Raw genomic sequence first — 25,108 nt, 5'->3', positions numbered from 1 at the left:
AATCAGGAGATATGACACTTTTTGCAAACATTCTGCACTACCAATCAGGAAGACTGGGCACAATTCCTACCATGGGCAGAATATGCACGAAAACCCCTCCGTTACTCAACAACCAAGCTCACACCCTACCAATATGTCCTTGGACACCTTGGATACCAACCACCTTTGTTCCCATGGAACGCCAACCCAACCGACTCACCCGCAGTGGATGACTGGTTCATGAGGAGTGAGTGGGTATGGGAACAGACTTGTCAATGCCAGAATCGGCGTCTAACTACATCCCCCACAGCACTACGCAGCCTTCAAACTGACCACCACAAACTTCAACTCCCAGCACACTTATTCCAACTCACCTGATTACTCACCACAAACACCTAGACTTGATTACACAGCCACAGTATATAAAGACTCTCATGCCACTACTTCATTGCTAAGCATATGCACTGTGTTTGATTCCCAGTTGTTACCAAGCCAGAATATTGTCACAGTCTTTATGGTTTTGGTCTTATTTCTGATTTCCTCATTTTGCTCGTGCCTAGCCTGAGTCGATCTGCTTTTTGCTTTCTGTATTGGATTTGTCTGCAAGCTTTCACAATAAAGCTTTTGTTTACCTGCAACTGCATTGTATCTGCCACCTGGAGTTAAATTAAAGCTAACTTTTTAAATACTTTTTAATATTTTTGCAGCATGGACATGTAAAGTACACAGTAACTAGAAGTGCGTACTTAAAGTGATTTTAAATCAAAATTTGTCTCACCATCTGTTATGAACAGGAAGTACTACATCCATGATTGAGCAGCCATATCTCTCATCCATACTCATCCAACCTTCTCTTTTATCTTGCTATCCTCTATCCTTGCCAGCATCCTTAGACATTATTGAAACAGGTGTACATTTGGGAAGCTAGTGCCAGGTTTTCATTTCACCGTAAGTTATATACTGTATATAACCGTGTGTGAGACAAATACAATCTCAATCTTGAATCTTATATATATATATATATATATATATATATATATATATATATATATATATAATTTCTAGGAATTTAAAGGCTTTTATCAATTAAACTTGTTTTTGTGTTTTATTTCAATTTAGAAAATTCAATGAAATTTTAATTAATTTATTTATTTTTGCTTGAGAATGGGCGGGGTTAAAATTTTTACTGCAACCAGCCACTAGAGGGCCTCGGACAGTATTATGTAAACATAAATATAAATGCCTTAATCCACTGTTCTGGGGTCTGTTGTAGAGCTGAAAATCAATAAACATGGAGCATCAAAATCTAGTCTCAAAACCTACACTCTTCAGATGAAAGTGTGTGTGTGTGTGTTTGTGTGTGTGAGTGTGCGTGCAGCTCAGTGTCGCCACAACGCGGCGGGCTTTTCAGTGTGTTAGTGTTCACTCTCCATCCACCGCTGGACAGCGAACATGTTGCGCAACCGAAATACAGCGAACCACATCAGTCAGCCAAACCTCCTCCTCCTCCCCCTCCCCTCCTCCTCAGGGTTCTCACACAGAGTATCAGTGTTGATCCTTTAGATTTGTTTAAGTGTAGAGCTGCTCAGATGGAAATGTGACTCCAGTAGTGTGAAGCTGGGGAAGTTTATTACCACTGTAATCAGAGTTACTTGGGCACATCGGGGCGCAGCTGGACAGATCGGACACACTCAGAGGATGGAGGTATAGTTACTTTATTCTTCTTGATGATCAAAATGTACTTAAACATCACATTATAGCGCTCAGACTACCTGAAATAATTCTGTAAACTGGAAACTCAAAGTTTCCTAAAAGACGGACTGAGATGTTTTCTTGAGACCAAAGGGGAAGGAAACTTCAACTGAATTCCCCGACTTCTAAAAGCAAAGTGGACTGGCAGTCACACGATCGGGCAACAGATTTCTGAAGTATCACTAAATCATGAAGTGAGACTGTAAAAGACTCTGTAAAAAAATCCTGCACCTATAGTCATATAAAAACAATGTGTATGACCACACAACCAGTGAGAGGTCTTTTAAAGAAACTGTTGCAATGTCTTGCAAATAAAATGTTAAATTAATTAATTAATTAATTAGTTAACATTGTAATAAGTCAGTTTATTAATGATTTCAGCTTGGACCTGTGTTTTGTCAGTGAAAATTTGAGGAGTAAAACCCATTCGGCTCTAATAAATACCCAGATTATTATTTGACATATTTCATTAATGAGCCTAATATTTGACTACTCAGATTATGGTCATAAAATAAATCTGTGCTGAGGGGCTCTGTGGATATTTATTTTACAGTAAAAGAGATCTCTGGCTGCAAACTTTTGAGAGCCCCTGCTACAGAGTAATGAAGCCAATGCAGTGATACCATTATGTAGCAAACAAACAAGATATTCAGATGAAACCTTGTCCTACACAGAGATGATGCCACAATGTATGAAGGCTAATCTTGAAATCAGTCACAATCCCTTAGTAGAAGAGCATATGCAAGTACACATAGTGATAAAAAGTCTGATATCTGCTGTATATGGGTAACGAGTGCAGGGCTTTTGCTTCTCGTCTCTGTATGAGAACACTTCCTCACATAACACATGTTGCTTGTTCTTTTGCTGCCTTAAAAAGTGCCCAAGTGCATTCAACTGGTCTTTGCTGATGCTGGCAAAATGGGTAGAAAATGTGTGATCCTCAGCTGAAATGTCCTCAGACTAAGAACAAATGGGGAACGAAAAACAGAAAGAATGATGAATTGAAGAGAAACTGGGATGATGTGTTCTTACAGCACTGTGTTGTTTACAGCATAGCTGACTGACTTCCAGCAGATTAAGCCAGTGAAAGCTTGTGGAATCAGGAGGGAAAATTCACAACATCCTCTGGTCACTTACTATTCTGCTGAAAGCTTTGGGAGTCCCCTGTGTATTATGAGTGTGTGTATATTATGTGTGCATGTGTGGGTAGATTGGGTGTGTACTTGGTCCCATATATAGCTGGATAGAGTAAAACTAGGAACAGAGTGTAACTGCAGATGTGAAAGAATGGGCTGGATCTGCAAAGCATATGGGAATGAACATGTATTATTCATCTTAAGTGCAAAAACAAAACTAACATGACTGCTGCCGGTATGCAGTACTATCAATGGACCCGTTAGAACCACAAGTTATCCAGTTATACACTCAGCTGAAAAAAAAGTGAGATGGTCAGCTGCTATTTTCAATCTGAACAATCAAGTAGACACCTATAATGGATTTGCCAGACTCACAGCCTACGTTTTTAAGACCAAACCATGCTGTAGGAAAGTATTTTGTGTTCTTTGATTGAAAAAAGAATGAAGGAGACTCTTTTTTAGAGTTGTCCTCAGGAAGTCCTGTGCCTTCTCAAGCATTCAGGTGCTGTAGTCATGTGGTACAATGCCATGTGATCAGAACACTTCTCCTTCTCTTACATTGGTATCTATTAAATGTTAAATGAATTTACTTTCATCCCATTTTAGATCTCTCTCTCTCTCATATATATATATATATATATATATATATATATATATATATATATATATATATATATATGAATGAGAGAGAGGAGCGAGAGCGAGAGAGAGACTGCTGATGGGGTATAAAATGGGCTGAGCACACAAACATCTGCACAGCTCAGCCAGCCATATGATGTTTTTAGTAATAGCTAATAATTCATTTCTGCTATACTTTAAGACTGCATTAGAAAAGCTAAATATGAAGGATTCACACCCAAAATTTGTGTAATATTCAGAAGTCAGAAAATAATGCAGTAAGTGTGTCTGATTAAATCACAGATGCTGTAAGATTTTACATGACTGCATTCTTCCAGTTGTTAAGCTTTTTATTTACGCAAGTATTGAGTAATACATAATAAAAATGATAAAAATGTATACACTATTTTGTGAAAATGCATGCCCTGCTTATTCAAAGTAAACTTTCATTTCAGTTAGTCATCTGCATATATTATTTATGTTCCAGACAACATGTTCTGACTTCCTCTTCTGTTTCAGTATCACTTTGTCCATGATAACCTGCTTCAATGTCCATGACAGTGACTTCTTGAGTGATTGAATGAGGATTTTCAGGGTCACTCTCTCTGTGTCGGTGTATCTAGGCTACATGACTGGCATCTGCTCTTTATTAGCTTTTTATATTCCTGATTTTTGACCATTGCCTCAATATTGCCTGCTAACAGCTAGACATAGTAGACTGCTACTAATCTCATATAATAAAATATGACCATATATCCTTCAATAGAACAGAGAAAGCAGTGAGGATCTACTGGGGATTGTAGGGGACCACTGAAAAGAAACAAACAGAAAGAATAAAAAGGTTTCATACTTATCTGTTAAGTTATTTACTCTGTGAATTTGCAAAGGTTGTATCAAACCGTGATTGGTTTATCAATTGGTGAGCTCCCTGTTCATTAGGTCCAGAATCATATGATTTGAATGATTCTTTACATCATTGTTCTCAGACTGCAGCCCTAACACGATGCCCTCTTCAAGCAGGTAATATTCAGCCATTGATAACAAGCCAGTGAGTTACATTTGGTGTATTTTTAAAAAATTTTTTTAGATAGAATACTAACCACTGCAGTACTGTGGCTCTTTAAGGCATGAGTCTGACACTCCTGTTACTATATGCTTCATAAGATGTGTTGGATGGCTTAGTTCCCTTGTCTGTGATAATACAAATCAGTGCTTGCTAATCAATTTAGCAGTTAGTGCTCCCTACCATGTGGGAGCTTGAAAAGATGTGGTGATGTGCTACATGTAGTAGTAGTAGTAGTAGTAATAATAATAAGAAGAGGAAGAGGAAGAAGAAGAAGAAGAGGAAGAAAAAGAAGAAAGGATGTTTTTGGAGATTTTTTACATCTTTAATATAATCTTCCATTTTGCTCAGGTGTGCTACTGAATCTAGCTGAACTTATGAGAACTGCGTATCATCAACATAGAAATAAAAGCCAACGTTATTTTTGTGAATTACACATTCAAGGGAAAGATTGGAGAGCCTAAATCAGAACCTTGTGGTGCACCATATTGTATTTTTTTAAGGCTCTGACTAGTCTGAACAAACTGGCAATTGTCTGTCAAGTAGGATCTAAACCAGATAGGAATTTGTCTGCCAAAACAGAGCTTGTTTTCCAGCCTACTGATTAAAATATCAAGGTCAATAATGTCAAAGGCTGCACACAAGTCCAACAGTACCAAAAAGGAAATATCACAAGTGAACACAAGCAGGCCATTGACCATTTAAACTTGCACTGATTTTGTAATTGGATGCTTCGAAATGTCATGGAGGAAGTCACAAAAAAGTAACTGTTATATTAAAGGGAGGCCCTGACAGCATTGGGGTACAGCAACACTGAGAGCATATTGGGCAAAAATAAACATGGAACATAAGTGTTAGAAGTACAAGTGATAAAGTTTTGTAATCTTGCAGTTATAGTAGCATTTTTGTAGATAAAGCCATGATTGTTCCACTTATGTCACCCAGAGAGTTTAACTCCTGCAAAAAGGAGAGGTAATGATCCATGAAGTTTGAACAACAGTTTGAGGAGGGACTGTGATTGCAGACAAATTCCTATTCTTATAAGTACAGGAACTATTACATGGATAAACTGAGAAGCATTTTATAACCTTTCCTGAGGATCCTGAATGGAGATTCAGGAAAAACAAGGCATGACTTTAGTTATCCACCAGCAGTACATTATGCTAGAATGGGGGAAGTGGAGACATTAAGCACTCGAAGAATAAGCAGTGAGAGGAAGCTTTCTGTCTTGTGACACTTGCAGGTTTCTGTATATGGAGCGTCACTCTATGCACTGCCATATATTTGGAATGCACGTCTAGACTGCTGGTGCTCAATCTCAACATGTCTTGATGTACATTAATAAGAAAAATCTGATGGCTGTCAAACAATCTTCATGATTGTTTGAAATTACAGTATATTTGATAGGACTTGCCTTGACTTTAGAATCCATATTTGGTAATGCTGAAGAGTAAGGCATATATGTAGGGCTTGATGCCTACTTTCAATGCTTGAAGGCTTGTGTCATTATCATTAAAAGTAAGATTGTTAGTATGTATCTATTAGGAGTGTAACACAATGACACTATCTTTATCTGTATCTGTTTAGTGCTCCAAATATCCATATCTGTATTAGTCGTCGCCAAAACCAGAATTAAAAAATAATAATAGGAAGCAATAGGAAGCCACCAGTGTGTCCTGAAAAACACGGGGGGGAAAAAAAACTGGAGGTAGAAATGGTAGCACTGTCTCTGTCATGGCCTGTGAATTCTGGCTCTGACAGTTCCTCAACCTCAGCTACATCCCACAAGTTTATAATTGGTTTCAAGTATTTTATTTTTTTAAATCCCACTTGCACACTTGAGTTTTTGTTTGTCCCTGCCCACAATATATTCAAATATTAATGGTGGTTTTTATTTGTCCCACAAGCTTCATATCTGACTGCAAGCTCAAGCCATGCAAGTACACCTCATGTCCACGTGACTTCTGTGGAGTCTCAGACCTGAAGCACAATCGCAAGCTGATTCCCTGTGAAATGTTCTGGCAAGCTTTCTTTAAGAAAAACCCCAGAATGTATAGTGCATCTCCTATTTGTGTCTGTATTTGTATCTAATTATAATACATTATCCATTCTTACCGAATAAAGTATTCATATTCATTTACATCCCTAGTCTGGTTTGCAGATATCCTGACATGCTTGCAGCAGGTGCAGCAGAAGAAGCAACCTTTATTTGTCACTTATACATTACAGCACAGTGTAGTTCTTTTTTCGCATGTCACAGCTTGTTAGGAAGCCGGGGTCCAAGCGCAGGGTCAGCCATGATATGGTGCCCCTGGAGCAGAGAGGGTTAAGGGCCTTGCTCAAGGGCCCAACAGCGACAGCTTGGCAGTGCTGGGGCTTGAACCCCCGACCTTCTGATCAGTAACCCAGAGCCTCAACCTGAATTTACCTGATAAGGAATGTAGCTTGGTTATATTCACAATGTTGGGCAGAGTTTCCAGATGTTATTCTGTACAGTGTCCTTTTAACTAACTGCTGTGAAATATGACAGGGTTTACTAAACTTGCTATAATTGTTCAACAAAAGTGGCCAAATGAAGGGCTAAACTTGCAATTCCAGCGGAAAAGTGATGTGATTTCAAATAGACCAGGTTTCCTTGGAAACCTGGAGAAACAAAGGACATTTGCAAGTCTGCTGTAGTATTAACAAGTCTTGGCTGCTGTGTTATATGGTCACTCCTGGCAGACTGAACCCGGTGTTCTTCAGTTTAATCCAGCACACTTAAATGAATGTAAACTTCACTCTGCTCGAATTCTACAGTCTAGCAAGACTGTTATTTCCATCACTTCTTTTTATTCATATCTATATTTATCCTTCTTATTCTTCTCTTGCAGTCTTCTCCACTGGCTTTTCTTTCAAGCTTCATCATTCTCATTTTACCTTACTTAATCTGCCCAGAGCATACCTTAAATAAAAGATTTATATTAAATACAGTATATCACAACTAGCCTTGGTGTCTATATTTGGACATGACTCTCATGTAAGCATTAGATGAGCTGATTGGTGAATAAGAGGTAACTCTTTCACCACATCATGTGTTTGCTGTCTCAAAAAGACTGCTTGTTTGATTATTTGTTAGTTTTCTTTGTTGTAAAGGTTTGTACTGGTCAGCTGATCTGTAGCAAATGATGTTACTGTACAGGAGAGGACCTTTTATTACTTTAAGTAGAAGGAAATGGCACTTGATCAAAAGTTGTTACTGTATTCCTCTGTATCAGTAAATTAAATGCTTGCTCAACAGTCATTATAATACATATCTATATCATGTTATACTCTGAATATATGAGCTATCAAAATTTATTCATTCATCAAAATATTCAGAACAATTTTTTTTATAATTTTATTTATTTATTTTTTTTTTTTTACATTTTGTAGTTTTTCATAGTACTTATAGACCAGTAATTATCACAGAAGGTATCTTTAAAAACTGCAGTTTGCCATCTTGCCATACAGTAGATCTAGCTAGTTTCTTTATTTCAAGCTTCTGTTTTAGTTTTACTAGTCCTGAAATCATGCCCATCCCCAACCGGAACAGAGCTGCTGATCTCTGCCCTTTTTTTTCTTAAAAGGCAACTCAAGAGGCACATGTGTGGTGGCCTGGGAAAATCTTTCACATGGTGAAATTGTGACATTATCTACTATATATAGTATGTTAGTCTTTTGCATGTATCACAACCAGAAGCAGAGTTGTATCAATTTTAAATCTGGTTACTCCCAAAAGTGACAAATTACCCCTAAAATTGCAATTAAAGATTCCATTCTGATTGTGGTGTAGGACCATAGATCATTTTAACGGGTAAAATAACTGATTTGGCTTTTTACTACAGACTACTTATTAGTCTGTTTTGCTACAGCACATAGCTACCCAACAACCTAATCACAGCATGATAATGTGAGATGCAGGACCCAACCTAGATATCTCTGGTTTCACACTGGAAAAAAATCTTCTCAGCTAGCAGGTCATCTGAGTGTACTGAAAATATTTTGTTTATTTACATATAATAAAATGTACATATTATTTACTATACTATATACTGTAGTTTTAACTGTAGTTTTGATTCTTTCTGTTTCATATCATGAAAACAAGTGAAGAAACTGATACTACATCATCACACTGTGTATTCACTCTGTTACATTGGAAGGCTGAAGTGCTGCGTAGATTCAGTCAGGACAAATGCACCTGCTAATTTCTTAGTTTTGTGAGTTGTTGGAATCATCACACTCTTTAAATATGATCTACAGCTCTTCCTGCTTACGCGTGCTTGTGTTAACACATCCTCAAATCACTCACTCACACACATCCTGTGTCAGATGATAGAAGGCAGAGATAAGAGTTGAATTGCAGCTGTGCTCTGATCAGAGCTGAGTGTTTTGTCTCAGCTGATTGTTTGCGTCTGAGTGTGAGTGTGTGGGCTTTCCTAAAACAACCACATTAGCGGTTCTAGTTTGCAGACTTTCCAAAAAAAGATATAGAATAGTATATACTAAATTTGCTTTAAAACTCCTTGAAATGTGATGTAGTCTTTTACATGGTTATAGTTGTTTAGTAAATTTGACTGTTAGGACAAATTTTCTCTCACTGGACATGGTTCACATCAACATCAACAAGAAACTAATGACCTAAGCCTTCGTGACTTCGTTTTTCTCAGGCCCAAAACCCCTAAAAATAGACCTGGCTAGGTTTTCTCTCCCACAGAGGACCCCTCTGGTCTTCCCAGAGTCCTGAACTCTTATATCCTATAGAATACAGTACAATCTCACTCTTGGGTGGATTACAAGTTTTGCCATACATGGTCTAGGCATAACTGTGCTCACTTGTGATAATAATTGAATTGCATGTGAGTTGTTAGATAATGAGTGTGAATATGATCACATTTGGCAACAGGAGCAGTACTGAACTTGAGTGTTATTGTGTTTAAAATGGGGATGCGATCTTTGAATGCTTGAGTGAGTAATTGTGGAAGTTATTTTTTGCAGCCTTTGTGTCGTTCTGAGACTGAAGGTCATTTCTGTAGACCAAGGAGCAAAGTTGTGGCTCCTGTCCAAATGTTTTATACTAGAAACCATCAGCTTTGGTTAACCAAAAAAAGCTTGAACATTCAATAAACACTCAACTCCATTGTCTTCTTGTGAAGTTTTTCACTGTGAGCACTTAAGCATGTTTTTTTTTAAGAGACAGGAAGGAGTTAACAATCATGAGCTCCAAAATAATGAAACAAGGGTGGGTGGTCTCTGGGGGCTTCTGCTTATCACGGATGAAAAAAAAAGGAACTGTAGGAATTTAGAAGGAAACAAATCACAGGGAAAATGCTTCTCTATCTCTTTGTGTGTATGTGTGTGTGTGTGTGTGTGTGTGTTTACTGTATTTAGGCACATGTGCAGGATTTGAAGTGTGTGCATGTAGTAATCTCTTTTGGGTGGAGGGAAACAAGGTAGGTGAGATCACTGTGTTTGTGTATGTGCAGAATTGGGAATGTGTGTATATCTGCCAGACTGAGTAAGAATGTTTGTGGGAGAAGTGTGTTAATGTTTCCAAAGGGTTTGGCTCAGACAGGGCAGACACCCAAAGCTAGAGGCAATAAGGAGGATCTGTGTGTAAAGAGTGCTTTGTCCTGAATAACTCTCAGAGCAAAAAAATAAATAAATAAATAGTGTGAGGAGAAAAATAGAAGCAAAGAAACAGAGTGTCAATGCCAGTGTCAATACCCATAACTTTAGTGATTATTCATTTTGCTTAATACTATTACAAAACTATATTGAAGAAAGAGGGAGAAAGAGATGGAAACTGCTATCACTGTCTGTAATTCCCCAGGCAGTTAGCGTGATGTTAGTCAGCTGTGTTAATGTTCTAGGAAACACACCCAACCTTCCCAGCCCCTCTGTCCCTAATGCCCCTCTGGGCTGATGTCACCATTTCCCTGCGCTACTTTTTCATGCACTTTTCATGTGAGGCCTGCTTCATTTTCCTGTTGTTGTAAAGCGGGAAATGTGATCGGCCTCATAAAACAAGTGCTGTCTGAGTCTGAAGGTAATTCTTGTATCGTGGTTTATGTAATGGCTCGGAGGCGTGTAAAACTACTATCTGGGCGTATTGTCTCCCCTGCAGGCTTGTAATTCTTGAGCTGGCTCTTTTGGTGGTCTGAGGATATTCTAGGTTCTGTGGGAACCCTGTGTCAACAGTGAAAGTAAGCCATCGTGAGGTTTAAACTGCTTCAGAAATGCACGGGTCAGAGAACATCCAGCAGTAACAGTGCCTGTGCTCAGTAAATCTGTTAACAAAACAAAGAGGCCAATGCAGCAGTTCTGTAATTCACGAGGCACGGGTAGGGTGTGTGGGAAAAGCATATAAATCAACACGGTTAGCATATAAATCTAAAGAGTGTCATTGCTCAGGGATGAATTGTATCAGATTTTAAATACATCCAGGGCTTACTATCAGTATGAGTTTATGAAACAGTAAGCTAACCCTGGGGTAAAGCTAAGGTAATTGAGTTAATATACAAAGCTATGTTCAGGGTCAATGCAAGATTATCTTAAGTACCATTTACATTGCTGATAACTTCTGTAGTACATTCCTTTGTTCTATAGCTATGCCACAGTTATGAGACTTTGGACTTAAAGAAATACTCCAGTGGTTTTTTTTTAAAACGTACTTTTATCCAGCACATCTGTAATATGTATGAAAGAATTTCAAGATGTTTCCCTGGAATTAGAAAGGAAAAGATAGCATGTAAAAGTCCATCTATCCATCCATTTTCCATACTGCTTATCTTACACAGAGCCGCGGGGGAGCCTGGAGCTTATCCCAGAGAAAAACGGGGCACAAGGCGGGGGACACCTGGACAGGGTGCCAACCCATCACAGGGCACAATCACACACACTCATTCACACACTACAGACAATCTGGAAATGCCAATCAGCCTACAACACATGTCTTTGGAATGGGAGAGGAAACCGGAGTACCCAGAGGAAACCCCTGAAGCACAGGGAGCACATGCCAACTCCACACACACAGGGCAGAGGCAAGGCTAAGGGTTGTTGTTGAATTAAATCAGTGAATGTTTAAAATGGCTCAAATACTGTATGACTCAAATTATACACATATTAGGATGTAATAAACATGACAGAATATCTAACAGAAGCTGTTCTAGCCAGAAACAGGTTTCCAAAACAATACAGTGAAATGTAATTATACTTTCCCTAGGACAAGGATATTAAATCTTATCAGCAAAGGACCAGTCTGGCTGCAGGTTTTTCAGGCTGAATGTAGGTGTTATCAGGTGTGGCTCAAGCTTGGAAATGAAATTAAAGACCCCCGTCCTAAGGTTACAAAATAATATAATAGGTTACAAATGCTTATTAAGCTCAGTAGCTGCCTTTAGATTTCCATTCTAAGAAGCTCACTTTTACAGGAATTTTCTGTTCTTTTTGCAGTACAATGAAACATGTCACATGGAACATATACACTACACATGCTGTAGCTAGAGATTAAGTTTAAAAACACTGGAGTATTCCTTCAAGAACACAAACCTTTATGCATGCATGCATTCATACGAAGCATCTCTCTTACTTTTTCAGGGGGGATCTCCAGTCAAGTTATCAGTGGCTGAACTGGCTGGGAAGTTCAAAAGTCATCCACTGCCAATGCCAAGGAATGACGAGGTAATATTTCATTTAATTTACTTGACACTATTCTTACATGTTCCTATAATTTCTACGTCTTCCAATCATAGGAGGGACAGAACAGACATGTTAGGAGTTGCGGAAAGGAGTGTATAATGTATAATATAATGTATAATATGGGGCAGCTGTGGTTCAGGTGGTAGAGCGGGTTGTCCACTAATCGTAGGGTTGGCGGTTCGATTCCTGGCCCACGTGACTCCACGTGCCGAAGTGTCCCTGGGCAAGACACTGAACCCCAAGTTGCTCCTGATGGCAAGTTAGCACCTTGCATGGCAGCTCTGCTACCATTGGTGTGTGAGTGTGTGTGTGAATGGGTGAATGAGACACAGTGTAAAGCGTTTTGGATAAAAGCGCTATATAAGTGCGCCATTTACCATATTGTGCAGCTACATGTGATTTACTAGTAGTAGTAAGTCTAACTGACAGGACTTATAATCTTCAAGACGTTTTGCCAGTCACCAAAGACAGGCTTTATTAGTCCTTAGAGCCTAGTCCAGTAGCCCTGAAATGTCTTTATGAATATAACCCAAGTCCAGTCACACTGATGTACGACTACTAGGCACTTAAAACGAGCTGTGTACCAAGAAAGACAATCTTGTACAAACATCTGCATCTTAGCCATCATATATGTAAGGAATAAAAAACTTCAGGACATGCTATTATTAAAAAATGAACAACAACTGGGTGGAGTGATGCAGCCCGACATGATGCAGAGTTATTGTTAATACTCCAGAGTTGATTATTTTCCTACACCAGCACATCCTGAAGTGCTTTACTCCTCTTATATGAGAGCAATTAGACAACAATGTCATTTTTACACGTTTAAAAAAGGGAGCTCCTGTTATCCGTTATGTTAGAGCAGCTATAAACAGTTTTTATTGTTAGGTTTAGATTATGTTGAGTGTCCTCTATACAAGTCCCTGTGAATGAGCTGTTACTATAGATGCATTTGTATTATAAAATTACGATTTACCGGCACTATTGTCAGAGCTGCTGTTCTAGAAAATTAACCATCTTCACAAGATCTATGGTATAAATATTGATGTATATAGACATAGAATGGGTACAATCCATCATATATTGTTCATTAGCATTCTGCATATGCTATCTGATTTGTAATGCAAGTCCATCTGTCACTGTCTCAGAGAAAACCTGTTCAAAGGAGCCCTCCGTGTTCTTTGCAGTTACATGACCAGATGGATAGTGAGAGTGAGAAGGAGGTGAGAATTTAACAAAGATACATCACTTCGGTGTGAACAGTTAGTGACTTTATTCTCACCTAAGAAAAGCTTAACAGCTTGTATCAATGTACAGAAACAGCTGCACGTAACATATTGTTAGGTATAGTGTTTACATTAGCACTTAATGGTGTTAAATGGTGTTTTTTCATTAAATTGCTGATATATTCTGGTCTACAACTCTTTTTCTGTCCAAGAAAGCGACTATTCCACCTCAACCTCCCCCCAGGGCCAAGCTGAAGAATTCTCCTCTCATTGAGAAACTGCAGGTAAACATCCTCTTAAGATTTCTTTCTCTCTGTGTAGTAACTAATACGTGAATACAGTATTTATTTATATTTTATACAGTATTTATCTTTTATTTTAATATTAAATAATACATGACATTTTGTGACAATGCAAGCACTGTTTCATATTTGACCCACATGCCCTATTAGTTGTGTAAGTCTGCATGAATCAGCATTTCTAAGGAAGCACTTTACACAGGAAATGCTCCATCTTGCAGCTTCCTTCATCAGTACTTTCACACATACATGCAAACTGTTAGTGATTACTGAAAACTTTCAGCACACAGATGTCCTACTACATGCACATTTATTGCAAAAGATACAGTACTATTTCTGTCTGATGAAGTCAATTCCTCTCAAAAAATCTCTGGTCAATGAATGTAAGTATAGCTACATATAATTTTGGTCATATTTGGAGATTAGCTGTACATCCCCTTCACACTTGAAGAGATTTGCTGTTCGTGCCACTTTATGCATCTCTGCTGCCACATAGTGTTCATCTGTGGCATTTAAAGCTGTTCTAGGGGGGAAAAGTATACAATTATACACACTAGGGGTGTAATGATGCCATTATCTGTACCTATGCTCCAGATATTCAGATCTCTATCTGTATTTGGATTTTAAGTGAGCGTGGTCTAGACTTGTTGTTAAAATTATTTTTTTAAACATGGTTTTTAAACCACTATGCCCCAGGAACACTGGAAAGCACTAAAAGAAAAACAGGGTTACAGGAAATGTAGGTGATTTTTCATTCACAAATTATAACAAGATGTAGCAATTTGCAGAACATAACTTTATTCGTACTTTATTTATACTCCTTAACTTGTACAGTTCATCAACCTCAGCTACTTCATTCAAGTTCAGAATCAGTATCAACTGATGACTCAAGCATCCTTGAATCCTCATTACATGAAAGCAAAAATCATTTTTGTTGCTTCCTGCAGGATCTAGTCTCAAATAGATGCATTTTCTCACAAGCAATCTTAAAAAACAGAATTGTCTGTATCCTGTTAGTCTCTGTATTTGTATTAATTTAGGAAGCATTATTTGTTCAATCCGAATGATGTATTTATATTACATCCCTAATACACTCTGTAGATATTGTGTGGTAGTTCTGGGGGATTTACAGTAGCATTTAGGGATTTATAGAGCTACAGCTCTGTCCCTGTAGCTTGGGTTGGCCCAGTCTTGCTTGCTAATCAGATCAGGTCTTAGTCATGTTGCCAGGCTGCTGAGTTGTCCTGCTCTCGACTTAGCAGCCATGAGACAAAAGGGCTGCCACTTGTCTCTCTTCTTCTTGAATCCTGTACAGGTAGGAATCATATGTAGTGCCATCTCTCATTCAAATAATGGCTCTCCATTGTTCATTGATTTTGGATGATCTGAGCTTGATCCAGGTCATGTGATTTTTCTGTCTTCTATTTTGTGAGTCGACAACATTGTGAATGAGGACTTGACCTCAGTGTGTTTCCAGATACTTGAACAGTAGACAGATAGATTAATAAATAAGTTAGGCTTATGTCTATAGAAATAATGAATAACCCCAAGAATATCAACTTCCTTTCTCTGATTATATTTGGGATTATTGTTTTCAAACACTCATTGAAAAATATGAATGCATATTAAATTAGACTGGCTGATACAGTGGTAGTGGCACAGCTATTTGTATAAGTCTCTATTCTCACTGCCTATTGATGCAGACTTGCAGTAAACACAAAATGAGTCACTTTCATGTATTAATTCATACAATACGTTAACATCATGTGGAATGTATGTGGTCCAATGTTACTTTTTTTCTTGTCCCATGTAGGCCAATCCCATATTGTCACCTACTATACTGCTCAACTCAAAAAGTCTAGAAGGGAAGCAACCGGCTGTACCATTCTGTCCCATCAGCCCCTGCGGTCCCCAGAGTCCCACCCTGAGGCCCCCTCAGCAGCACGGTGCCAATGAGGTGCCCATCAGCTTCGAGCAACCAGCTGAGGGCACCACACTGCCCAACTTCAGCAAGGTCTGACTGCTTAACTCAGCTCCTAAATGCTAAACACTGAACCATGCAAGGAGGGTTAGGGCCATTTTAAGGGAATTTATTGTTGAACGTTTGATAGTTAAAAATGAAAGTAAATAGGGTATTAATTAAAAACCAGGTATTAATTAAAAAGGTATTATTATTATTATTATTATTATTATTATTATTATTATTATTAATAATAATAATAATAATAATAATATTTAGAATAGTAATTGTTTTAAATAATAATTGCCATGTTTATTGTTGAACGTTTGATAGTTAAAAATGAAAGTAAATAGGGTATTAATTAAAAATGTATTCTTCTCTTATTGTTGTTGTTATTATTAATAATAATAATAATAATAATAATAACAATATTTAGAAAAGTAATTGTTTTAAATAATAATTGCCATGTTTGTGCTTTATATATAGAACTGATTAGTCAAATTAACGAATAAATCACATTAATTAACCAATCTACATTCACCAATGAACTATAAATCTATTATAATGGTTATCAGTATTATAAGTATATATTATGTTATTAAGTATATATTACAAGTATATTGTTGTTCACAGTATGTACTGAAAGACACATTTACACACAAAGCCCACAAGTTCAGAAAAAGTGTTTGGACATATGACTCATAGGAGACCCCTTTCGGTTGTTATACGTTCACATATTTTCATCCTCATTTGAATATTTATGGGTTCCATGACCCCTACCATTTCTTAGACCCAAACCAGATTAGTCAATGTGGATACTGCTGTTGTTACTGCTGTTGCTACCCTGAACTGAGGGTAAACTTAACAACAAGAAGTTCTGAGTTGGTGTCATACACATGCAAAAAAATGTGATGTCATACACATGCAAACAAAATGTGACGTCATACACATGCAAACAAAATGTGATGTCATACACATGCACGCAAGGGCACATTAGCTGCAGAGGTTGAGCTGTTTTCAGAGCCTAAGCTCCATATAAACTCAAAGTTGCAAGCAATGGAGGATGAAAACTGTAATCCGTTTAAGCCACTTATTTCTCACATCATTGCACCTCTCTCTCATGCATCTTAATAGCCAGTGTTTTATGTGGAATGATTCGTGTTAAGCTCACGAATATCTACACACTAGACATAGAGGGAGCATGCAAAGCACAGTTTTGGCTTGCATTACTTTAAACATACAGTTTGTATATTTATGAAGATGTCATCATCGGTAAGTGTTTCATCCTCGTCAGAGTCAAGGTAGATCTGAGCCTAACCCAGGTACACTGGGTGTGAGGTAGAAATGCACCCAGGATGGGATGCCAATCCATTGCAAGCTCATGTACATTCACACCTAGGGGCAATTTATTACATTTACATTTACAATTATTCATTTAGCGGACGCTTGTATCCAAAGCAACTTACAAATGAGAAAATACAAGCAAAGCGATATATCAAGCAGAGAACAATACAAGTAGTGCTACCATACAAGATCCATTAATTGAGTTCTAGAAGAAGCAAAGTGCGCAGGGTAGAGGTGTAAGTGCCAGAGTAAATTTTATTATTTTATTTTTTATGAGTTGGTTAGGTGTTCACAGACGAGGTGGGTCTTTAGCTGTTTTTTGAAGATGGTGAGAGATTCTGCAGTCTGGATTGAGGTTGGAAGTTCATTTCACCACTGAGGAACAGTTAGTTTGAATGTTCTTGAAAGGGACCTTGAGCCACACTGAGTAGGTACTACTAAGTGTCGGTCATTGATTGATCGCAGATTGCGTGAGGGAACGTAAGCCTTCAGGAGAGAGTTGAGGAAGGAGGGTGCTGTTCCAGACAAGGTCTTGTAGGTGAGCATCAAGGCCTTGAATTTGATGCGGGCGGCTACAGGAAGCCAGTGGAGGGAGATGAAGAGGGGTGTGACATGGGTTCTCTTGGGATGGTTGAAGACGAGGCGTGCTGCTGCATTCTGAATCATCTGAAGGGGTCTGATGGAGCTGGCCGGAAGGCCCGAGAGTAGTGAGTAGCAGTAGTCCAGTTTTGAGATAACAAGAGCCTGGACTAGTATCGGTGTAGCCTGTTCGGTGAGGTAGGGTCTGATTTTCTTGATGTTGTACAGGATGAACCTACAGGACTGTGCAGTTGTTATGATGTGGTCTGTAAAGGTCAAGCTGTCATCGAGAATCACCCCAAGGTTCCTGGCCATCTTGGTTGGACATATCATAGACATTTCACCTACTTGCATGTTTTTGTAAGGTGGGAGGAAACCAGAGAACACTGAAGAAACCCACACAGACACAGGGAGAACATTTGAATCTCTACACAGCCAGCTTGAGCTCAGGATCTAGAGCTGAGGAATCAGGAAAGCTGCTACACCACAGTGCCACCTTCTGACCAATAATATAATATATACATTTCAAAGATACTTGTTCATTAGAGAAAAGGTGATTACAGTAATTCCATGTAATGGAATTGGGTAGTTTGAGTAGTTTGAGGCTTAGATCTTTCAGGCCTAGAAATTAGCTCCACCACCCAGCAAAGATAACAACTCACAAGGCATACAGAGTTTTAATAGAGGGGATCAGTTATAGAGGAGGGGACGATTTTTCCAATTTTTTTTACTGCAATGTTTATTCCCCTTATTTGGAGCATATTGTCCTAGAAGTTACAAAATGTTCCTAATACAATCAAATTAATACAGTCAGTTTGTTTTATTCACAATCTTTAGAAATCCCTTAAAATGCAACAATGCAACATCTCTGTCCAGATGAAGATAGAGTGGTGCTTGAAAGTTTGTGAACTTTATTTTTATATATATATATATATATATATGTGTGTGTGTGTGTGTGTGTGTGTATGTGTGTGTGTGTGTGTGTGTGTGTGTGTGTGTATATATATATATATATATATATATATATATATATATATATATATATATAAATGTGTGTGTGTATAAAACTTCATCATATTTCACCCAAGTCCTAAAAGTAGACCAAGAGATCCCAATTAAACACATGAGACAAAATATTATACTTGGTCATTTATTTATTGAGGAAAACGATCCGATATTACATATCTATGAATGGCAGAAGTATGTGAACCACTAGTGATTATCAGTTTAATTTGAAGGTGAAATTAGAGTCAGGTGTTTTCAATCAGTGGGATGATGATCAGGTGTGAGTGAGCACCCTATTTTATTAGAGATCTATCAATGTCTGATCTTCACAACACATGTTTGTGGAAGTGTATCATGGCATGAACAAAGGAGACTTCTGAGGACCTCATAAAAAGAGTTGTTGATGCTCATGAAGCTGGAAAAGGTTACAAAACCATCTCTAAAGAGTTTGGATTCCACCAATCCACAGTTAGACAGATTGTGTACAAATGGAGGAAATTCAAGACCATTATTACCCTCCCCACGAGTGGTCAACCAGTAAAGGTCACTCAAAAGCAAGATGTGTAATAGTCTGCGAGGTCCTAAAGGAGCCAGGGTAACATCTAAGCAACTGCTCTCCAAAAGTCACTAAGTCACTGCTCTTCAAAAAGAACATTACTGCCCGTCTGCATTTGCTAAAGATCACATGGACAAGCCAGAAGGCTATTGGAACAATATTTTGTGGATAAATGAAACCAAAATTAGAATTTTTGTTTTAAATGAGAAGTGATATGTTTGGAGAAAGTAAAACACTTCATTCCAGCATAAGACCCTTATCCCATCTGTAAAAACATGGTGGTGGTAGTATCATGGTTTGGGCCTGTTTTGCTGCATTTGGGCCAGGACATGTAATATTCAATCATTTTCTGTAATAAATAAATAACCAAGTATCATATTTTTGTCTCATTTGTTTAATTGGGTTCTTTTTATCTACTATAGGGCTTGTGTGAAAATCTTATTATGTTTTAGGTCATATTTATGCAGAAATATAGAAGATTCTAAAGGGTTAACAAACTTTCAAGCACCACTGCACATCTTAAAAATGACTCATAAAAGTGGTTCTGACACTGTTTTGCTTTTTGTCTCCACAGAGTCGAGTCCGACTGTCTTTCAAGCGGCGACCACCCACTCGCCAGCACCGGAAGTCAGTAGGTGAAGAGGGGGCTCCAGACACACCTGAGGAAAACAGGTCTCCATGTGATCTGCACAGTCCTGATAACGCTCCTGACAAGAATGACAATACAAAGGATGCACTGAATGTTCCTCAGGAGGAGACACACGAGAGCCAGGAAGACTCCAATCCTCTCATTACTGTAGAAGACACAGAGCTGCAGGAAGAGCACAATGATATGAGCAAGGACAATGAAGGGACTGAAGACACTGAAGAGGAGAACAAGGAAGAGGTAGCCGAGGAAAAGAGCTCAGGAAATCCTGAAGCTTCAGACAACCAACAAGAGGAAAAGGCACTTGAGGAACATAGCACAGAGGAGATGGAAGGATCAAAAAAAGAAGAAGAAACTTCAGGAGAATCTACTGAAGAGAACATGGATGCCGAGGTAAACATTTCACACTAATGGTACATGAGCATGCATTATGAGAGAATACAAAACTACACAAAGCAAAATAAGCATGGTATTCAGTTCTGCGAGACGCCTGGTTGGTTGAAGTGTTGCGAGAGATGAGATAACTCCCTTATCTATGCAATGTTTATCCGTGTCTTCAAAATAACTTCACTTAGTAAGTTCTGAAATTCAGCAGAAGCTTTGTTTACATAGAAGGCTAAATCTAATTTGTTTCCTAAATACTCCTTTTAGTCTGTGTGACCAAATCCAAATGCAATTCGGCTAGTCAGACTGTAGTTTGCATATCTACAATGGTTGTTATAGTAACAATACGGGTAGGGTAGGTAAATATTACGTAACTACCAGCATGCCAAATCAAATTTTATTTGTCACACACAGCCATACACAGTACGACATGCAGTGAAATGCTTTCTTCGACGTCCGATGTTTAGTGACATAAAACAGAATTTACATAAAAACAGAACTTATTTACACAGAAGTAGAAAAATAAAGACATCATATAAAACATATAAAAGACAGATGGCAGAAAAAGTATTAACAGTATGTGGAATACACATGCACACACACTGTATGTTTTATATAAAGATACATATTTGTCTTAGAGGACAGCAACAAACACTGAAGATCATGCTATATGCTGTGTTTGATGTATGTGAAGCCCTCACATGAAACTCACATGCTTTCCTGATGCTTTGACTGTGGTTGTTGCTCTTGTTGCAAATTGCTGTTGCTCTTGTTGCAAATTGTTGTATGGTTTCAAGAAGCACCATGCCCTATAACACCATAAGAAAATATCTTTTTTTTCATTTCCTGCTTAAATCAGAAGAAAGATAATCTATATCTATAAGATAATCTCTGAAAATCACAAATTAAAAACACAGTATTATAAAACAGCAAAGAAAAAAACCTTGCCATCGTTCTTTATTCTTTAAACCCAGTATTGTTTTAAGGAACCTCAAATGTGTTATTTTAGACAGCATATCAGCTGATATTCATATATGAGCTGCCTGTTTTAAAGAAAGGAAAAATATATCTGGTTTTAAAAGTCATAAACTTTGGAGAAGAAGAGGAGTGAAAATACTTGCTGTCAAAAGCTCAGTTAAGCCACATACACTAGCTTGTGAGATTTATAATGACTCCAAATTGCAATTTTTTTTTTTTTCAGGATCAAGCTGGAGACTGAGATGGACAAACATATAGCTGTGAAAAGTGGAGAGTGCAGTGGAGGAAGGAAGAACACTGGCCAAATGCAGAGACTTGTACTTTATAAAGTTGGACCTGGATTTATGCTCTAAGCCCTCGTGTATCAACAGTGTTGCCACTACCACAGCTGTTAACAAGCCTTGCATGGTCGACCATCTAACAGTGGCCTAGGAATACTCCAGTATTTTCAGAGTATGAGCAGAAAACTAAGTGTGTATTAAATTTCGGGAGGATATAAACCTTTCCTGATCATTTTTTCTTCTCTTGATCATGACACCAGTGTACCTGAACCTCTCTCTGTTTCTGATATTGTTGTGTAGCTTAAAAATGTAGTCTTTAAACTGTTAATAGAATGCAATGGCATCAGAGTGGTGCAGATACTATTAAGGCGAATGATGTTACTAGCAGCTCTTACTAAACCTCAATTGCTATGCAAAGTATGTAATGTGACTTTTTAGCCTCTTTAGGAGACTAAGCATTTTTAACTATGCAAGCAATCCTTCAGGAATCCTTTTAACCTTGTTCCACCTGATGATAATTTGCTGTATAAGACTGACTGTAGAACTTTATATTTTAAAGCTTTTTTTGGATTTGGCTTTATATACCTTGAATTATTGTTTCATGTTATTATTGATGACGCAATGGTGGCATAGTGGTTATACTATATACTACCAAAAAGCTTCCATCAAGCATACTATAGGGTTTATCTTTCAGAAAAGGTTCAAGTCCAAGTTGAACCCCATTCTAAAGCTAATCTTATTATACATAAATAATAACACACGATTGACTGTGCTGTTACACAGAAATAATGCACACCTAATGACCAGTCAGATTTGAGAATTCAACAGCAGTGTGGTATAAATTAAATGAACAAATCCTTTACTTCTGAAACTGTTATTACCACACGGTGTTGAGTCCCAGCCAGAAATCCACCTTCAGCTGTTCAGTTCTAAGATAGGATTGGATTTTACTTCACTTATAAGTTACTTGGGCTAAAATTGTCTGCCAGATGAATACATTTAATGGGTTAGTCTTTATTTTCAGGCTGCCATGTAGAATGAATACAGTGAGGAACTGCATCTTTAAAACTGTAGCACTCTGCAGTGTACACAAAGGGGCAGTCTAGCAAGGATTCATGCATACTTAACACTCTTGCCATTGAATCGAAGACAATTGCAAGTGACTGTAGCGGTGCTTGTAATTAATTGATTTAACTCTATACCCAACACAATTAAACACACTGATCTGGTCAAATGTGAACAACTTGCAAAAGAATAATAATAATAATAATAATAATAATAATAATAATAATAATAATAAAGGTTATTTATGAGAGAAGGTTTTGTTTCATCTTCACAAAACTATTAACACATTGTAAAATTCACCATGGTTTATATCAGTAAATTTGCTTTTTGATATGTCGAAACGTTCTCCACATGCTTCTTTGACCCGCTCCTTCTCTTCCTCTTGCTTTCCTTTTGCACTTGTTTTAATGAGGAATTATGAAAAAAGTGATCGTGTAGCATCATGAGATTTGTGTCTTGACTTGAATGACATTAGTTATACCCTCAAATACAGATCATTACATTGGAGTTACAAAGCAGAAGCCACAGCGGTGGATTCCAGCACAGAATCGGGCGTGGCTCCTGCTCCTGCTTGACTGGAATGAAAACTTGCACCCACACTAGCCCTTTTCAGATAACATTGGACATCCCTGACTTCTGGCACTGGCCTGAATTCCATTTCTTACACCAGCAGTCATCAATTCCAGCTGGAGGGCCAGACTCTAGCACAGATTGGTGAGTTCCCTGCTCAAAGACACCTGTTTCAACACACCAGTTAATTACCCATTGCAGGTGTGTTAGAGCAGGGATTCTAGACTTCTAGGACTGGAATTGATGACCCCTGCCTTAATACCCAACTGTCTACCAAGATAGAAAGAGAGAGAGAAAATATAATTCCTTTAGTCCCCCTGACCTGAATATTCTGTTGTTTTCCCTACTGATCCAAGTAATATGCTACTTTCTGACCACTGCAACCCTGACCTGGATAGTTACTACTAAACAACCTTTTTCTGAGTCGACATGAGTGTACTGGAAAAAGAAAAATACCAAAATCTATGCAGGCCAGGGATAATCCAAGAGCAGAGCTCCTGAGGCAGTGCCACTGCCTAGGCCATTATTTAAACTCCTAGAGAGCCAGCTGACAGCACAGCTCTGCTCTAATATGCTTGCTCAGTAAACTCGCTAGTTAACTTGTGAATTCAGGTGGTCTTCTGCTGCTCTGAGGTCCTGTCAGAAATATCATCATTATGAGGCAAGCTTACTTGAACACCTCCACAATGTTGCATTTAAACGTGGCAACTCATATTCTACTTGAGCAGGGAAGTCACCAGTTTGTGACTTGACTCTTGCTCTTTGGACCTGAAGTTGAAAATCCATACGAACACTCTTCCTACTTTACTCAGTGGCAGTACTGTCAGGTACACTTACCATATGGGTCATTTTGTATGTATACAATCAGCTCATTGGAGTTTTATTTATTGAAATGCCTTTTAAAGGCAGAATTACACACAGTTGGTTCTGTTAGGTGACTAATCAGAACAAATAGAGGGCAGGGTCATAGCAACTTTGAATGCAGTAGCTACATTCATAGTTGTATCATTACTACTTAGCTATCTGGCTAAACAAAGTGGCACACGTAGCACGAGAGGAAGCCTGCATCCTCTTTTATTAATGATAAAACATGTAAGGCCAGCTCTAACAGGAAGCTCACATGTCATTACATATTTTAAACTACAAAGCATCCTATGATTCAAAAGTAGCTTAATTTTAATACTGCCCTTAGAAAGCATCAGTATGATCATACAATTACTGACTGTGCCTCATCTGTTGCTATGTGTTTTGTCATTCTTACGCTACCCAATTGGTAAAACGGATCAATACTGAGCTGGTATTGTTTGAGTAGAGGACCTTTGCTGTGTATTTTAATACCAGAGACAGTACACTTACTGGCCATTTTATTAGACATCACTTAACTTGCTGATTCACCTTGTAGGTTTTAGACTATACCGTAGCTCATCTTTCCTGTTGTCTAGCTCTTCGTCAGTGCTCAGTTTCTGAACTGAATCTAAATGTTTTTGTACTGACTCGATAACGTGGAAGTCAAGTGTCATAAGTTTGTATTTTAAAAAAATAGGGTGCCTAAGACTTTTGCACAGTATATCTATGTTTTTTGTTATTATTATTATTATTATTATTATTATTATTATTATTGTTTGTTGTTGTTCTTCTTCTTATTACTTGTTGTTGTTCTTCTTCTTGTTTATTGTTATTGTTGTTGTTCTTTTTCTTCTTATTGTTTGTTGTTCTTCCGCTTCTTCTTCTTATTGTTGTTGGTTATTATTATTATTATTATTATTATTATTATTATTATTATTTGTTGTTCTTCTTCTTCTTATTATTGTTATTGTTGTTTGTTGTTGTTATTATTATTATTTGTCGTTGTTCTTCTTAGTGTTGTTGTAGTTTGTTGTTCTTCTTCTTCTTATTATTATTAATAGTTGTTGTTGTTCTTATTCTTTGTTGTTCTTCTTATTATTAT

At 37.8% G+C, this 25,108-nt stretch overlaps 1 protein-coding gene across 1 annotated transcript; it reads left to right on the top strand.

Annotated features, from left to right (window-relative positions):
- The first annotated feature begins 1,492 nt into the window (after window positions 1–1,492).
- zgc:153184 (uncharacterized protein LOC751652 homolog) lies at window positions 1,493–21,744 on the top strand. The gene is made up of 7 exons (XM_053646694.1): window positions 1,493–1,683; window positions 12,166–12,249; window positions 13,416–13,490; window positions 13,706–13,777; window positions 15,606–15,806; window positions 19,811–20,275; window positions 21,468–21,744. The coding sequence occupies exons 1-7, from the start codon at window positions 1,678–1,680 to the stop codon at window positions 21,483–21,485; spliced, it is 921 nt and encodes a 306-aa protein (XP_053502669.1). The 5' UTR covers window positions 1,493–1,677; the 3' UTR covers window positions 21,486–21,744.
- The last annotated feature ends 3,364 nt before the right edge of the window (window positions 21,745–25,108 follow it).

This window comes from Ictalurus furcatus, chromosome 17, assembly GCF_023375685.1.
Source record: "Ictalurus furcatus strain D&B chromosome 17, Billie_1.0, whole genome shotgun sequence".
Taxonomy (NCBI): domain Eukaryota; kingdom Metazoa; phylum Chordata; class Actinopteri; order Siluriformes; family Ictaluridae; genus Ictalurus; species Ictalurus furcatus.
The sequence above is the reverse complement of the archived record's forward strand: the minus strand, read 5'-3'. Positions and strand labels throughout refer to the sequence as shown.

Bases quoted from the DNA above. Each gene is read 5' to 3' on its own strand.
- zgc:153184 (XM_053646694.1), top strand. The intron at 12,250-13,415 runs GTAATATTTCAT...TCACTGTCTCAG, and splicing joins CAATGCCAAGGAATGACGAG to AGAAAACCTGTTCAAAGGAG. The intron at 13,491-13,705 runs GTGAGAATTTAA...TTTCTGTCCAAG, and splicing joins ATAGTGAGAGTGAGAAGGAG to AAAGCGACTATTCCACCTCA.